The sequence below is a fragment of the Fistularia commersonii genome, chromosome 12, assembly GCF_037954325.1.
Source record: "Fistularia commersonii isolate RoL2024-O1a breed Wild chromosome 12, RoL_Fcom_v1.0, whole genome shotgun sequence".
Taxonomy (NCBI): Eukaryota; Metazoa; Chordata; class Actinopteri; order Syngnathiformes; family Fistulariidae; genus Fistularia; species Fistularia commersonii.
Genome location: NC_141295.1, coordinates 7432235 through 7450915, shown reverse-complemented (window position 1 = coordinate 7450915; position 18681 = coordinate 7432235). Strand labels below are relative to the sequence as shown.

Genomic DNA, 18681 nt, shown 5'->3' with positions numbered 1-18681 from the left:
CAATAGTCCCCTCTTCTACCCTTGCCTCTCTTTCATTTTCCACATTCATCAGCTCTTCAAAGTACTCTTTCCATCTTCCCATCACTCTTCTAGCATCTGTCAGTACATTTCCCTCTCTGTCCTTAATCACCCGGACCTGTTGTACATCCTTTCCATCTTTATCTCTCTGTTTCGCCAACCTGTATAGATCATCCTCACCCTCCTTACTATCCAACTGAGCATACAAGTCATCGTAAGCCCTTTGTTTTGCCTTTGCTACCTCTATCTTTACCTTTCGCCGCATCTCCCTGAACTCCTGTCTGTTCTCTTCAGTCCTCTCAGTATCCCACTTCTTCTTCGCTAACCGCTTTCTCTGTATACACTCCTGCACTTCCTCATTCCACCACCAAGTCTCCTTATCTACTTTCCTTCCAGATGACACACCAAGTACTCTTCTACCTGTCTCCCTGATAACACTAGCTGTAGTTGTCCAATCATCTGGAAGCTCACCCTGACCACCCAGACCCTTCTCAACTCCTCCCTGAAAACCATGCAACACTCCTCCCTTTTCAGCTTCCACCATTTTGTCCTCTGCTCTGCCTTTGTTCTCTTCATCTTCCTTGTCACCAGAGTCATCCTACAAACCACTATCCTATGCTGTCTGGCTACACTCTCACCTACAACTACTTTGCAGTCACTGATCTCTTTCAGGTTACCTCGTCTATGCAAGATGTAGTCTACCTGCGTGCGCCTACCTCCGCTCTTATAAGTTACCCTATGTTCCTGTTTTTTTCTGGAAAAAGGTATTCACTACAGCTTTTTCCATCCTTTTTGCAAAATCTACCACCATCTGTCCCTCTGCATTCCTATCCTGGATACCAAATCTGCCCATCACTTCTTCATCCCCTCTATTGCCTTCACCAACATGTCCATTGAAGTCTCCACCAATGACCACTCTCTCATTTCTCGGAATATTCTGCATCACTTCATCCAACTCATTCCAGAACTTCTCCTTCTCTTCAGATTCACATCCCACCTGTGGGGCATAGCCACTAACAACATTGAGCATCACACCTTCAATTTCCAGTTTCAGACTCATAAGTCTATCTGACATTATTTTCACCTCTACGACGTTCCTTACGAACTCCTCCTTCAAGATAACGCCTACTCCATTTCTGTTCTTGTCAATACCATAATTGGTACAACTTAAAGCCTGCTCCTAAGCTTCTAGCCTTACTACCTTTCCACCTGGTCTCCTGGACACACAGTATATCCACCTTCCTTCTCTGCATCATGTCGACCAACTCTCTACCTTTTCCTGTCATATACCCAATATTCAATGTCACTATTCTCAGTCCCAGACTCTTGCCTTTCCTCTTCTCTCTCTGCTTCCGAACACGCACTCCTCCTCTTTGTCTTTTTCTTGTTCTTCGACCCACAGTAGCCCAATTTCCATTAGTACCCTGTAGGTCATCAGTACCGCGACCGATCCGGTATGGTATAGTTTGGTTGACTCGCATGTTTGGTTTTGCCAAAAGTTTTACGCCGGATGCCCTTACTGACGCAACCCTCTGCATTTATCCGGGCTTGGGACCGGCACAGGGAGACACTGCTCCGTGCCCCCGCAAGGCAGGCTTGGAGAGACATAGGCCAGTGCCGCCCTGTGGCTGCATTCCCAAGTGCCACAATTCCAAGAGTGTATAAAACAAGTCCTTATTAGGAAATAAACCCGACCGATGAGGCAATGGTATAAAATGATCACGCCTCTTTGGCACAGGGCCAGAACCTCTTCACCTGCACATCCACTGAACGCGTCTCAGCGGGCGTCCAGAGAGGGTGTATGATCCTCTCGGGCTGACATTCATTTCCTGACTTTGAATAAACCATTCTTGCTTGATCAGTTCCTGAACACACGTGGAAAACAAAAGTCCGGTCTCGTGGTGGGAGCCACAAAAACAGACAGTAGCCACAATAAATGCCTTTATAGCAAACAGCTGACACATAAAAAACACCATTAACAACCTTATAAACTTGCAGTATTATTGAGGAAAATAGCAGCTCACCAAAATTCTGATCATTTGTAGACAAAATCCATCCACCTTTGTCTCCTCCAATAGAGTTCAATTATTCTGTCGTACAGATTATCCTTGTACTTCGACTCCAAGCACTCCCAGCAATGAAATTTGCCTCAGAACCTGTGAGTCAGGGGTACCGGTCATAGTTCGTGGCTTGAAAATGTTGGCCAAATCCTTTTCCTAGTTGTGACAAGTCCGCTAGCTTAGGAGTTGCCTGACCTCTCTTTACTATGTCCAGCTTTTCTTCAAAAAGAAACTCGCTTTAACAATATATTAGTAACTAAATCCGTTTCTTCTCCTCCTGCAGCCATTGTTGGTTGAAAAAAAACAATATTAAACAAACACAACAATTTTTCTGTTCGCAGCTCACTAGTAGGCTTCGCCTCGTTAATACAGTTGCCCACTGTGACTATGCAGTCAGAGGGTGTGAATACCTGATGTTGCTGAAACCTGCTAGAGGGCTTTCATGTCGGCAACTCAAAATCTGATTGGTTGAAGCAGCAGTGTCATCAACACTAATTTTTTGCATAAAGGGCTTGCAAGACTGACTGTGCCCCCCCCCCCCCCCCCCCACACACACACACACACACATAGGCCTGGCAACAGATTATGGCAACAGAAAATGTGATTGGTTAATATGAAAATATATGTCTGGAAGCGGCACAACCAAGAGAAAAACTGTGAAAGGAAGTGAACAGACCATTTGGAATTGTTAAATAAGTATTCTTGGACAAATATTAATTAACGTTTGTGATTCAGATATTCTTTTAGGCCAGCAGTGACGGCCTTGCGGGCCCTGACGGCCACCACTGCTAAAAGTCTTTTCATAATATTCTTTTGATAGGCATAGCCATGTTCATTCATTCCCAGTTTCATCTTTTCACAATTATTCTCCATCACTAGCCTTATCTTCTCTGTATCTAAATTCTTCTGTTTCTGTAAAATTATCAGTTGTCTTCTCAATTTTTCAAATAATCCTCTCTTCCTCTAATATTTTTGTTTTCTTTATACTTGGTATGTTTATTGCAGGCAATCATGGCACAACTTCCTCAGGAAGAAAAGGCCAAGATTGCCGAGCAGGTTGAGAGCTTCAGACAAGAAAAGTGCAAGCTTGATGCTGAAGTGGCGAAGTGGGATGACAACGGCAATGACATTATTGTATTGGCTAAACAGATGTGTATGATAATGATGGAAATGACTGATTTTACCAGGTAGGTGATTTCATTGCAAAAATATTTGTATTCAAGAAAGAGAAATTAACCTTGAGCTATTGTATGGAATCTGATAACTTACTGACAAACATATTTTAAAAAAAAAAAAAAATTTTGAGTGAAGTTTTAAGGCTTTAGCAGATTTCAGATAAAAGCAATTTCAGGCGCAAGAGGAAAGGTAAACTATTAGAAAACCAATGCAAACACAATAACCTGAAAGGAATTAATTTTGCCAATAGTTAACGGACTTGGGCACTCTGTGGTCAGAGGAACTAAAAGTCAGTGTGGTAATAACAGTTGAATGTAATCATTGTTCACCTGTTCATATTTAAGACATTTGCCTCTCACCTCAACAACTTCTTGATTTCATCTTTAGTTCAGAAGAAACCTCTTTGATAAGAGCATGAATGTCTTCAAAACCCTGAAAAAGTCAATTTTCTACAACAAGATTTGAGAACCTTCACAGGCAATTATATGAAATGGATGTGTTTTTAATGCGGGTGGAACAGTTAGTTAGTATTTCATCCTCACAGCTATAAGATTCTCGCTTTGATTCATACTGTTGTTTATCTGTCAAGAGTTCTCATGTTTTTTCTATGTTTGTATTTTTTTTGTATTTGTATAATTTCCTTCCACCGTCCTAAAACAGTCAATAAGTGAATTGAAGACTAGAAATATTCATATGACTCTAAATTGTCCAGTGTGCAGAATTAGCAATACAGAGAATGACTAAAATATGTCTTATATTATTATTATTATTGTTGTTGTAATGTCATATGTAATGTTGGAATATCATTCTGTAAAGACAAAATGTTAATATCCTGCACCCATTTTGCTTCTCTGACTTTTTTTTTCTCAGGGGCAAAGGGCCCCTCAAGAATTCTTCTGATGTGATCAACGCAGCTAAAAAGATTGCAGAAGCTGGTTCCAGAATGGACAAATTGGCACGTGCTGTTGCAGATCAGGTATCTTTGCAACTCAGTCAGTCTCTGTTACTGTTATTCATTTAGTATAACATCATTCTGACGGTCTTAAATTGTTTCACACATCATATAATGGAGCTGTAGTCTACCTACTACACCCTTGGTCTTAATATTGTTTTATTAATTACACAAGCTTTAAGTGTCTTTCCAGAGTCTCTAAACGTTCAGAGTTCATTAGTATCCTAATGTGTATTTTTCTGTTTAAACTTAGAGGAATGTAAATGCATCTGCAAATAAATGCTTTAGGGTTTGCCATTTTTTGGAAAGCTTTTCTGTGTTTAGAATAATGACACTTGAGATGAGATGTATGAAAATTGTTTGGCAGCGGCAGCAAGATATATAAGGACCACAGAGCTAAAAACACATGTAAAAAATACATAAAATAAATAAACTCTGAAGTGTAAAAATATAAAGTATAATTAAAAAAAAAGGGTCTCCATATTTACCAAGAGACAGGACGCAGTAACGCAGTAACTGATTACAGTGAGTTATTGTATAGGGTTATGGAATGAGGTAGGAAAGATTACCTGTATCTTTCCGTCCGACAACGGTCTGTAACTGTGCTGGAGAAACTCTTCCACTGTCAATCCAGTGTGAGGTGGAGGTGTGGTCAAGGTTGTCCATGATGGACGACAGTTTCTTAAGCGTCCTTCTTTCCACCATGGTCTAAAAATTCTCCATCCTGTGACCAATCACAAAGCCAGCTCTCCTGATGACCCTATCTAGTCTGTGGGAGTCTCTGGCTCTGATGCTGGTCCCCCAACACACAACTGCAAAAAATATGGCACTGGAGACAACAAACTGATAAAAGATCTCCAGTATCACTAACCACCACTTCAGACAGAACACTGCCTAAATGGACAAACTGCGGCCTGCCTGTCAGGTAGTCAGTAATCCAGGAGATCGCCGAGCCACTGATATCCATCACCCGCTTTTTCTTCCCCAACAGCAGTGGCTGAATGGTGTTGAAAGCAATGGAGAAATAAAAGTATGTGATTCTCACATTACCACCTCCATGATTCAGATGCAGATGAGCTTTTTGCAGTAGGTAGATGATGGGATCTTCAATTCCCATGGGGTGCTGATAGGAGGGTCCAGCACCAACTTCATCTGTGGCCTCGGGTGGGCTAAGACCAGTCTGTCCAGAACTTTCATCATATAAGATGTGAGAGCAATTGGTCAATAGTCTTTGAGATCTGATGGTGACGACTTCTTGGGCACGGGAACCAGGCAGGATGTCTTCCACAGCACCGGTACTTTCTCCTGGCTAAGGCTCAGGCTGTAGACGTGTCACAGTAACGACAGCTGTCTGGCACAGGTCTTCAGAAACTGGGGGGAAGATACCATCAGGACCTGCAGCCTTACGCTAGTGGAGTCTCCAGTTGTCTCCTGACCCGGTCTGTGGTCACAGCAGTGGCGAGCCGTGCATTTTACACCTAGGCCTTCAGTGGTGCTCCGAATCAATCCACCCCCCAATAATTAGTTTATGGCTCTGAAAAAACATTTTATTATGCAGAAATGCAGTATAATGAGTGGTGCATTGCAGATAGATAACTTGTGTAGTGTTAAAATGTGCCCACAGGAGCGCATCAAGTGACAACAAAGGGATGCCCAACTGACACCCCTTGGGCGTTATCAATCATGCACCCTGTGGCATCTTCAGGCATCTGTCCGGGATGCAGCCCGGCATCCCAAGTGCCACAATTCCAAGAGTGTGTAAAACAAATTCTTATTAGGAAATGAATCCGGGTATGAAATGACCGCGCCTCCTCAGCTCAGGGCCAGAACCTCCTCACCTGCACATCCGCTGGACGCATCTCAGCGGGTGTGCAGAGAGGGTGAACGATTCTCTTGGGGTGACATTCATTGTAGCCGGGGATATCTCTGGTCCGGTATATCTCGTAAGTGTATTTCCTTATTTTGAATAAACCATTCTTGCTTGATCAGTTCCTGACCATTATGACGTTTTTTCCCTCAATGAAATCTGAACACACCGAGATAAAGTCCGGTCTTGTGGCGGCAGCCACAAAAACAGACAGGAGCCACAATAAATGCCTTTATAGCAAACGTAGGCGACACATAAAAAAACATCAATAATAACTTCATAAACTTTCCATATTATTAAGGAAAATAGCAGCATTTTACTCACCAAAATTCTGATCATTTGTAGACAAAATCCATCCTCCTTCCTTTCCTCAAATAGAGTTCTATTATCCTGTTGTACAGATTATCCTTGCGCTTCGTCTTCAAGCACTCCCAGCAATACAATTTGCAGTGTACCTTGGAGCCTGTGAGCCAGGGGTACCGGTCGTAGTTTGTGGCTTAAAAATGTCAGACAAATCCTTTTCCTGGTTGTGACAGGTTCGATAGCTTAGGAGTTACCCGACCTTTCCTTACTATGTCCAGCTTTTCTTCAAAACTCTATCTAGAAAACGGCTTTAACAATATATAAGCAACTAAATCAGTTTCTTCTTCTCTTGCAGCCATTGTGGGTTGACAATACCCATATTAAACAAAAACAACAGATTTCTTTTCGCAGCTCCCTAGTGCGCTTCTCCTCGCTAATGTACTTGTCCACTCTGTGACTATGCAATCCAAGGGTGTGAATACGCCGACGTTGCTGAAGCCTGCTAGAGGGCTTTGATGTCGCCAACTCAAAATCTGATTGGTTGCATCAACAGCGTCATCAACACTTATTGTTTGCGTAACAGGCTTGCAGAACTGATTGTGCCCCCCCCCCCCCCCCCCCCCACACACACACACACACACACACACACACACACACACACACAGGCAGATTCCTTTGACTTTGACCCTGCCTGGCAGAGGATTATGGCTGAAATAAGATTGGTTAATATGAAAATGTATGTCTGGAAGCGGCACAACCAAGAGAAAAACTAAGAAAGGAAGTGAAAGTGAACAGACCATTTGGAATTATTTAATTAGTATTCATGGACAAAATATAATTAACGTTTGTGATTCAGATATTTTTTTAGGCCAGCAGAGAAGGCCTTGCAGGCCCTGACGGCCCACCACTGGGTCACAGCCACAGGGGGGCAGGAGATGATAGTCTTAGTGGATTGGCGGGGGTGGTGGGTAGGGATATGGGTGTCCTCAGTGGATGGGGGGGATGGAATAGATGTTGAAGAGTGAGTGGAAGAGGGGAGAAATGAGCTGTACATGTGAGGGCAGAGGAGTTAAATGGTTCCTGTGAGGGTCTGGACATGTTGGGGGAATTTCAGACTGAGCTATTGAAGAAGTGATTGAATTCATCAGCTCTCTCCAAGCCCCCTGCTGGCTGTCTGTCTGTCTGTCCCCTCAAACCCAGTGATGCACCTCATTCCTGTGGAACAAAGCAGTGGCGCTGTATGCATCTTTGGTATCGGCATACCGTAGATCCAGTTTTTTATTTTCAGAAGTGATAATCCACATACTGGTGGAAGGTTGAGTAGCATTTATTGAAGTACATCTCTCATCATCTCATTTGATGCTTATTTTATTTGCATGAGATAAGCATTTAATTTTTTTTTTTTCAAATTAGAAAACTTCTACAAATGTGCCAATTCATTTATCTTTGCTGATTTGGACTCAAGTTGTTTGATAGCAGGCAGATTAACAAAAATCTAAGTAAGCGGAATATAATTTGTATAAAGAATTAACTACATGACAGCTCCTTAACCATGGAGCAATAAGTGTTTTTTAGTGGTACAGTTGATAAAATGCTGAGTTCAAAGCAAAAAGTCTTTCAAGGTAGCTCTTGGTCAGATAGAATTTCCAGTGTTCATTCCTCAGATATATTTATGTCTGATTTTGGACGATCTATTCAAAAACATTTAAATTAATTGTGGTCTTATGGCTAGTAGCTACTCTAACTGGAATGCTAGTTTTATATAGATTTTTGTGAATTTGTACACAAAAAAATTATGTAACACCAACCATCCATAAACTTGTCTTGGGTGCATTATACTTTTTCAGTTTCAGTCTACTATTTATAAAATTATCTTGTGCTTATTACAATTGTGTTCACTATTGAAGACATCCAAGTGTTCCTGACCTAGTTCTTGTGATGAAACTATCATTACAGTTGATGTGCTGCGCAGTCTCTTTTGACTGGGGAATTGTTTTGGGGAGACTGCCGGTGTGCCATGCTGTGCTTTGGGGGAGAAAACATTTTTTTTTACCTTAAACCACAAACAATTTTGGAGCCAAGGACTTTACACTTTTTCACTTTATCCACTTTTTACCATTGTTTTTAGACTTAATGAATACACTATATTTTTCCGTAACTCGTGTCTGCATACTTTCGTTCCCAACCTTTTGTATGGTCTCGCAACCCTAGACAGGGACCTAACACCACCTAGTGGTGAGTTGGCTCTGATGCCCATCAGGCCTTGGGAGGCTGAAACGGATTGAATGTCTGCTGGGAATGTCATGCAGAAGGGGATATGGGGGCATCATTCGAGTGGGCAATGTTCCATGCCTCCATTTTCAAGGTGACTGACTGGAGGTGTGGCCAAGGTGATTGGTGCCTGTCGTGGGGATAACCTACAGTGAGGGATGCCCTCAAGCTGTAGAAGAAGCTTTTTGGGCCTTTGGCTTATGGGGCTCCAGAGAGACTGCGGGAGGAGTTTGATGTATTGGATTGTGTTTGTCTGCTCTGGTCATTCTCCCCAGTGTCTGAATGAAGTACTTCCAGAATGGCAGCCCGATATCACAGCCTCACCCGTTACTCTTGGATAAGTTTAGTCCCGACAGTATATGTACTTAAGTACACGCACTTGGGGAACATAACAAATTGTACAAATTGTAACAAGTATGATTCACCCAGCGGCTCGCAAGAATGCTTGGGTGGTGAAGAATCCACTGTAGTTAGCAGTGGTAATATGGTGGTGGTAGCATTGCAAGCACCTGTGCCGCCCAGTTGACGGTTACTCGAGAAGATGGTAGGGATCGTTGGTCATATTTAGGCCCTCGACAAAGCAACATATTTGGATGGCTTGAACATTTTGTGACGGTAAATGGCAAAGAGGATGACAGGAAGCTTCCAGTCTTTCTCCGTGTGACCGAGCAGACAACATATTGACTGTTGCGCAGCTTGATTGCCCAGAGAAACCATGAGGGAAAACTTGTGATTAGGCTGTGGAAGTCCTGCATGCCCATATCTCCCCAAAAGCCACTGTGATTGCTGAAAGGCTTCCATAAACAACATCAGAGAGTCATTTGCACAGTTCGTTGCAGGGTTAAAGAAATTCTCCAAGCATTTTGAATTTGGCGCTCACCTGCAAGATGCACTGAAGGACATGTTGGTCTTTGGCCTGAGCAGCGAGTCCATGCAGAAGAGGCTACTAACAGAGGTCGCCCTCACCAATCAGAAAGCAGTGGAAATCGCCATATGGATAGAGACAGTGGCAAGGGAGTCCCAGCAGCTTAGCAGCTTCCTGAAGGTGAATGCAGTTTCCTTCTCATCCACGCTGGGGAGGAAATGCACTGGATGTAGTAAAAAAAAACATACTGAAAGTGACTGCTTTTACAAGGACCAGAGTAGCCACCACTGTGGTAAGAAAGGCCACATTTCATGTACATGCAAAGAGAGCAGACCAAGAAGTAAAGCTGGATCCACAACATGGAAGAGGAAAGATGACAAATTGAGGGAAAATTCAAGGAGACAGGTAAATGAGCTTGCCACCAATGAAATGCGGAGTGACAGGGTTACAACTGATTCTGACACATATGTAGCCCTACACATGGTAGATGTAGCAAATAGGGGAACACAGAGAGTAACTGTTGCACAACAGGATAACCCAGCCTCTGCAGTAATCTAGGTCAGGCCAAAAGTTGAGGGACAAACAACCAAGATGGAACTAGACACAGGTGCAGCAGTGTCCTTGATCTCAGAGAAGCTGTTTCATGCACAATTCAGCCAAATTTGTCTGCACCTCACCCACATCATGTCGAAAACATACACTGGCTAAGTCATCACCCGAATAGGGGTGGTGAAAGTTAGGGTGCATATAAATAAACAAAGTGCACAGCTACCCCTGTATGTGCTCAAAGGTAACGTACCCCCCCCCTCCCATTTGGCCATGAGTGGTTTAGAAGTGTGAGACTGAACTGAGGAGTAGTAGCATCAGCCAAATCCACCCATCACGTGGAAAGATGACACCTTTGGAACAGTACTAAACAGCCACGCAGAGGTGTTCATAGATGAACTGGGAACTTTAAAGGACTTTGAGGTAGCACTGAAACTCAAAGCCAGATCATTAGTCCAAGCTCAGTCAGGCGAGGGTGGTCCCTTATGCACTCAGGCACAAAGTGGAGGAAGAGCTAGAGCGCCTACTGCAACTATAAGTGATTTCCTCAGTGCAGTTCAGCGAATGGGCCACCCCCATTGTGCCCATCACAAAGAAAAAGGGGGATGTACGCACCTTTAAAGTGACCATTAACCCTGCATTTTGTGCAGAACATTATTCTAACCCGGGATAGAAGATCTGTTTGCCTTACTAGCTGGGGGGGGGGGCAGCGCTTCAGCAAACTGGATCTCTCTCATGCGTACCTGCAAGTGCCAGTCCGGGAGAGCTCACACAAATACTTGACCATCACAAAACATCACATCACAAGGACTGTTCTGTTACATTCGATTTCTTTTTGGCATTACATCATTACCTCCCATCATCCCGCGAGTCATGGATCAGGTCCTTCAGGGGCTCCCCACTGTGCACTGTTTTGGCATGGCATCCTGATAACGGGACATAATGATGCTGATCACCTGAAAAACTTGGAGGTAGTTCTGTGCCGCTTGGGAAAAGTTGGTCTCTGTGTGCAGTGTGAAAAAATAGAGTTTTTCAGAGACTCACCGGAATACCTGGGGCATATAATTGATGCAACAGGCCCCCACAAATCCCCAGAAAAGCTCTGTACTATCCCAGAGGCTCCTGCCCCAACCAATGTTGGCCAGCTACTCTCTTTTCTCAGTCTAATAAAGTGTTAAGGCAGGTTTGTCCCAAACATGGCAACCACACTCAGTCCACATGCATTATTACATAAGGGCATACAATGGAAATGGACCCAGGAGTGTCCAAAAGCATTCAGCACAGCAAAAGAACAGCTCCTTTAAGAAAGAGTGCTCACTCATGCTGGCATGTGACACGTCAGCATATGGTGATACAGTGATTTCCCATGTGATGCATGGTGGTCTAGAGAGTCAAATAGCGTTCACATTCAGAACCTTAAGCAAAGTTGAACAAACCTATTCTCAGCTTGAATGGGAGGCCCTGGGCACATATTTGCCCAGGGCATACACAAGTTCAATGTCTATCTCTATAGCCTAAATTTGACTCAAAGACCACAGGCCTCTGACAACTATATTGAGTGCCAGCATATGGCATTCAGTGGTGGGCCCTCATGCTTACAGCCCACCCTTAAACAATTCAGTACAGTGTCCGTTTTTGTTGCCTCCGCCACAGTACCGGACTTTGTTGTCCCGATGTGTTCAGATGTGATCCAAGAAAGACATCAAAACTGTCAGGAACTGAGTGGTTTATTAGAGGTCAAGAAATACACTTACGAGAATTCCGGGGCCCGAATGAATGTCACCCCGAGGGGATCGTTTGCCCTCCCTAAACATTCGCTGAGGCGCGTCCAGTCGGATGTGCAGATGAAGATTTGGCCCCCCTCTGAGAGAGAGTGGGTGATTTATACCACCATCTCGACGGTCAAGGTCACTTCCTAATAAGGAGTTGTTTTTCACACTTTTTGGAAGTGTTGCATCTAGGTGTACCAGGCTGCGTCTTGAACTGGGACTTGGGATACATCCTCGATAGTGTGCCGGGGATGTAAGTGGAAAAATGCAAAATTGGGTATACTTTTGTCATCACGTAATGCGTTCCCGCACGTGAATCGTGCGTGAATTTTTGGGCAGGCCCTCTCAAGGGGCATATGTTTCTGGCGGTTGTAGATGCCCACTTGAAGAGACCGCAAGTGCAGTTGATGGATTCCACCACGACTGCTAAGACCATTCGAGCTCTGAGGAGGTTTTTGAGTCGTCATGAATTGCCTGAAGTGTTGGTCAGCGATAACAGCCCTAAATTCACCTCAAGTGATTTTGCAGCTTTTCGCAAAATGAATGCAGTGAAGCAAATGTGCTCACCCACACACAAATGGGTAGGCGGAATGTTTTCTGCAAACACTGTAGGGCTCTTTGAAAGCATCCAGGGAGTAAACCACAGTGCAACACAGACTGGATTCATTCTTGCTCAGCTAAAGAACTGCCCCACATGTCACGAGTAATGAGTCCCTGGTCATCCCCTTCCTCTTCCTTCCTCCGCTCTGCAACTGTTTTGACCTCCTCAAACCAAGTGTGGCAGCAGTGGTGAGTCAGTTTCAGGCAGATCAGCAGGATCGCAGGGCCCTATTTGCCAGAAACTTTGCAGCGGGGTTAGAGGTGGTGGAGAAGTGGATGCCAGTTCTAGTGGTGTTGCAGTTGGGGCCAGTGTCTTACACGGTTGATGTGGGTTCAGGAGTACTCTGTAAATGTCACACTGATCAGATACAGGCCAGTGACCTGGATATACTTTAACTGAGTCACTCAGTTACGGTCCGCGGAAGATTTCCCCCAGGAAGATCACCCAGTCACCTAAATGGAGGCAGCCTCTCCAGAATGAGCTGACATGTCAGTCGAGCCCATCCCTTCTCTAGAGACAATGAGGAGGTTACCTTCATGGGTTACTACATCCCCTGACCATCTAACATTTTAAGATACTTGGGGTATAGGCCCTTGCCCCACTTGTTCTGTTAGTGAGTTGTTTCTCAGCAAAGGGGTAGAAGAATCCCCAGACAGACTCGAGTTGTGGGGCAGTCAAACCCCAGCCTCAGACCAGTGGCATTATTGATTCATTTAATTCCCTCTAGGCTGGGTCAGTTTATTGTTTGTTGTTTGTAAAAGGGTGGGTGGGGGTGAGTTTTCAGTTATTTCTATAAGCTATTTAGTATTATGTTTGAACACTCAGTTCAGATCCAACTGAGTTGGGGGACTGGCATTCGACTGCCCCCCGTTTTTAGTACTGTTTTTATCTTTATATGCTGTACTTGTGTACAAAGCACTGTACTTGAAAAGCACTGTAAACCTACAGTTACCACATTAACACATACTATTGTTCTGAAGTCTACTCTTCCTTTCTCTCATTTTCTATTTGCTTAGTTTAAAAAAATATTATGCCTAAATAGCCTTTTGAGGTGGGCATAATTCCAAGTTACATTTTTCTACTGATATCCTGTTTCCATACTAACCATAATGCTACTGAAGTAACAGCTTCAATGTTCTCCTGAGGTTACACTGCTCTGCTCTCAAGATCATAGTTAATTACAAAACAGTTTCAGGCTATGAAAGCATAACCATTAATGCTGTAATTATTGCTAACAGAGAATAGATGCAAGAGTAGAATTGAAAACATTAGGAGCCTCAGCTCTTAACATTTTGCTTTCTTTTATCGATGATAAAAAAAATTCAGGACGCAATCCCTCTTTCTTCTTTATCTATGTTATTACTTATGGATTTTATCAGTTGCTGCAAAGTGGTCTGTTCTTAACAGGCTTTAGGTAGGAACTGAGCTTGTGTCTGAATCAACAATTTCTGCCATGAAAAGAGCAGATAGCTTGGTTAATTTTCAAATATCACTTACATGCTTTCTAAAAGTAGAGAGGCATGTTTGCGGACATATCCGCCATAACAGGAATGAGTTATTGAAAGCAAAAGAAAATGTGTCTTTTTTCAAACATCCAAAGGGAATTGCACAACCCTCAACCTAGTCTTGATTATCTGTATTTATTTAATGTAAAAAAGTACATATATTTTGCATCCTTGCATTTTTTTAGGTAACCTGTGCTTGTAGAACACATTGTTTCATACAGGTTCTGAATCTAGCTGAATTGGATTTGGAAAATTCCATCAAGTACTTATCCTTGTTGCAGTGACACTTCATCAGCCCTATTGATGAGGTCACCTGAAGCAGAAGACATTGCTGTGTGAAAGGACAGTTGGGGAATTCTTTCATACTCATTTAAGCACTACACTAGGTGTACCCTAGAGGTAAATTTGCCCTTTCACTCCAGCAATGGCCATTTTTCTACTCAATTTCACAGATTTAATTTCCCCCAATATGTGCTATGCTGCATGCTTTCTGGAGATACAAACTGCATTTTACTATGGCTTTCTGTATCAGCAATTGCATGCAGCATCACTCTTCTGACTTTAAGTCTCAGGCTTTAAGTCTCAAGTGCCCCCCCCCATGTTGCTAGTTGTTCAGAACATGTTGTTATGGTAATTGAAAGAACATTAATTTTAGTTTGGCTTACAATAAGGCTGCATGGAAAGATCAATCATTTTGTATTTTTTTTTAAATGAATTATATTAATAACAACTGCAACAATTCTTCATTACATTGTACACTACGATTTGACTTTCCTAACAGGTCTTCAGTTTTCATGGCACTTTTATTTCAATCTTCCACTGGGCTTAAGATAGAAACAAGTATCCAAAAGGTAGAAATAAGACCTTGCTGTTGATGGATTAAGAGATGTTAATGGTAGGGGACAAAGTCAAAAAAACAGAATGGGACAGAGACATGTAACTCAATGTTCCTGGTACATGGTAAAATCATAGTAAAGGGAATTTTGAATCTGATACTGCTCCCTTATGTTATTGTGTGCATGTGTATATAGATTACTGACAGTAAGCAATTAGTCATGTCCATCTTTTCATCAAAGGTCTTATTTTGCATGCACCATATGACAATACATGTGAAAATTTGAATCTTAATATGTACAAAAGTAAGTACTTTGAGTGTCAACAAACAGTTGAACCTCATTTAGCAGTTAGTTCGAAAATAATGCAGTGCATGCCACCTTTTGACAGTAGTGTGTCAGATGTACAATTAAGCATCATCACATAATAAAAAAAAAACAATTTAACAAGGCTGAAAGCATAGAAGAAGATGGCTACAGTGTTTCTGATTCTTTTATGGCTCAGTTCAGCTTTGACAGTATATTTCCAGAGCAGAAACAGATGTTAGCCAAAAAACAATATTTTGACATCCATGCACGTCTAGTAGTATCATGTTAAGTTACTTTTAACTTGTGACTGTGAATGAGTTCCTTTTAGAGTTATATGTAGGTGATTACTATATTTTTTTTTTTTACAATTAGATGAAACATAAACGTGAGTCTAAAAGAATAATACAGTACTGAGGAGAGGAAGACTTACTGTATTTGGGTAGTTGTGATAGCCAGGTTTCATGCTATGTTTTATATTTTGACATATTTTGAAACTCATAATGACAAAGTATAAACTAGAATTTCAGTTCACCCTGCAACAGAGCCGTTGATGTAAGAGAATAAAAACAGAAACTGGATTATAAGACAAAAGAGTGTGTTTTTATTTGAGTAACCACACCAATAATGATTCTTCCTTAGATCAGCTTCAGATTTAACATCGTCAGGTTATATAATGGGGGACACATTTAATTTACATGCAGACCAAAAATCATAGGACACTGAACTTTTCAGGATGCCAATGGCACCAGGTTTTTTTTTGCTTCTTCACCAAAAATTTAAGTTAGAACTTGCCTGAATCGGCTATTCTTAGTGTATATAATGATTGAGATACAAAAACAAACACTCTGATAACATCTATATATATCATTATATAACATTAATACTATAACTGCAATGGGCATTTACATTTCCTCATAATGATGTCATACCACGTTCAGTTTCTTTAGAAATCATAAGTCTGGCTGTCATTGACTTGTTTATGTGTTTTTATGTTTTTAATCCAGTGTCCTGATTCAGCGTGCAAGCAGGACCTTTTGGCCTATCTGCAGAGAATTGCTTTGTATTGCCATCAGCTCAACATCTGCAGTAAAGTGAAAGCTGAGGTCCAGAATCTTGGTGGAGAGCTCATTGTGTCTGGTGTAAGTTTACTTCTCTAAAACAGGATAAGACAAGTTCAATGTTCTGTATGATCTGAATGAGTATGAATCATCAGACTTAACTAATTTTTTGCACTGTACTCTTCCATGGATAAAGGCTTAAGCCCAGGGTGAAGGTTGACAGAACTAATGAAAGGTGATTCAGATTATGGCTGATGCAATTATTTCAGAGCAGTAGAAGTAATTCTATACTTCTAATCATGCAAAAACATCAAAAGTAATTTCAATTTTACTATTGAACTCCTAGATTTAACTTGCTTATCTAGATAGAAATAGACTTGTTCCAGTGATGACTGCGAAATCATTATCTGTCTCTAACTCAAGAGCAGGAGTGTCACACCATTAACCCTGACTCTGTATGAAACCCAGGGTGTGTTGAAAAACACAAAATACCTCATTCTGACTGTTTAGAAGGTAAGAAATGTCAATCATCCAGGAAGCTAAAAGACACATGCCCATCTTTACTGCTGTGGGTAAAATTATATATAACTGTCTGAACCAAGATATAGGAAAGAACATACTATATGTCAATAGAGTTTACTGCCAATGGAAAATGTTTGCATTTTAATGTTAGTTGTCTATATTATTGACTTCTAACCATATCATAGTCGTGCAATTGTGGTGAACTAAGCTTCTTTCCAGTATGGTTTTACATACAAATTGATAAATTGACCATTTGGTTAACACCACATGAATCACTTGTGGTAGTTAGTGTGTGTGTATTTGTGTAGGGTTTTTCCTTCTTTGCTAATACATTGTTTTTCATCCAGTACATTGTTTAATATTTTTAATCATATTTGCATGCACTCTACCACTGAGCTACACATTCCTGTTTTTAAAAATCACACCCCCAAGACAAAGAATTCTTGGAGAGATTTTAACCTTTTCATGGTAATCATCTGGAGTCCACGCTCATTAAATCTAAGCAGTTGACTTGTCTCTACATGAGGTAAAAGGCCCGACTGGACTCTTAAATGTCAGCCAAACAAAACAGAAACAGAATACACATGGTCTTACTAATGTATATTTAGTTTTCCATAAACAATGTCATATGGTTAAGACCTAACTTTTGAAATGCCTTCAGAAAACTACCTCAAAGTAGATCAATGAATGACTTGTCAATGTTTGAATTGATTTGTTAACAAAGTAATGCGTATTTCAACACACCTGATTTGACTTTACGTATTTCTGTGATTTTTTCCACTTCAACATTAATTCTCTCTTCCAGCTGGACAGTGCCACCTCACTAATTCAGGCTGCCAAGAATCTAATGAATGCAGTGGTGCTGACAGTAAAAGCATCTTATGTAGCCTCCACCAAGTACCAGAAGGTGTATGGAACAGCAGCTGTTAACTCGCCTGTGGTGTCCTGGCGCATGAAAGCTCCAGAGAAGAAGCCTCTGGTCAAGAGGGAGAAACCAGAGGAGTGCCAGACACGTGTGCGACGAGGTTCCCAGAAGAAACACATTTCCCCTGTCCAGGCTTTAAGTGAATTTAAAGCAATGGACTCCTTCTAAAAATAGTCATACATACCAAGGAAACAACATAAAGATGGTGAAAATGAAAGAAAAGTTTAGACATTGTGTTACCCCACTGTCCTGTATGTACCAGACAACACCTCAGGAGGACTACAGTATTATTAACTATCACAACTACTGTATGTGGCTCACAGCCAGTCAGCACACACATTATTTATCGATCTCATTGTAGCTTAACATTTGAGAGCGAAACTGTGATACAAATACGACTGTTTATGAGAGTGTGTAAGACAACATAAAAAGAAACATATTAGAGAAGGAGGCTACACTAAAAATGGGGAAGTTGATATTCTACCTATTCGCTATCATTATTTGCCACTGACTGGCTGCTTGTGTTCACATTTAAATTGTCTGAATTGAATTCCTGAATTGTTCAGTAGAGAAGTTACACTTAAGGGACTATATCAGTGTTGGTGTGCTCCCTGGTAAAAAAAAATACATAGCTATATATATATATATATATATATATATATACACACACACAGCTATAACTATATATATATATATATATATATATATATATATATATATATATATATATATACAGCTATAACTATATATATATATATATATATTATGTGTATATATATAATTATATACAGCTATAACTATATATATAACTATATATATATATATAGTTGTTGTTTTTTGTATTATTTTTTTCCCAATCTAATTTTTAGCCTGTAGTGATAGTAATAACTTATGTTTAAAATACCTGGAAATGTCAGCATCATAGTAGTTTCCTTGTTCCTGATTATTATCAAAATAACCCATACAGCATTTTTCTTTTTGAAGCACACTTATGATCTATTGTGTTGCCTTTTTAAATCCGCTTATTTGATGATGACATCACTAACTATGATGACCTTGATTGAACGTTGTGTAGCGTGTTGACATAGACGGAGAGGTTTG

General features: G+C 41.3%; 1 protein-coding gene across 3 annotated transcripts in view; it reads left to right on the top strand.

Annotated features, from left to right (window-relative positions):
- The window catches only part of ctnna2 (catenin (cadherin-associated protein), alpha 2), a 270175-nt gene extending 251913 nt beyond the window's left edge, over positions 1-18262 (top strand). For 2 of the 3 annotated variants that reach the window (XM_086156790.1, XM_086156789.1), the window contains exons 16-19: positions 3084-3265; positions 4125-4230; positions 16080-16214; positions 17461-18262. In XM_086156790.1, coding sequence (XP_086012916.1) covers positions 3084-3265; positions 4125-4230; positions 16080-16214; positions 17461-17748 — 711 coding nt within the window. In that variant the 3' untranslated portion in view covers positions 17749-18262. The remainder of the gene's footprint in view (positions 1-3083; positions 3266-4124; positions 4231-16079; positions 16215-17460) is intronic. The other variant, XM_086156791.1, reaches the window with a different exon arrangement.
- Positions 18263-18681: the final 419 nt, after the last annotated feature.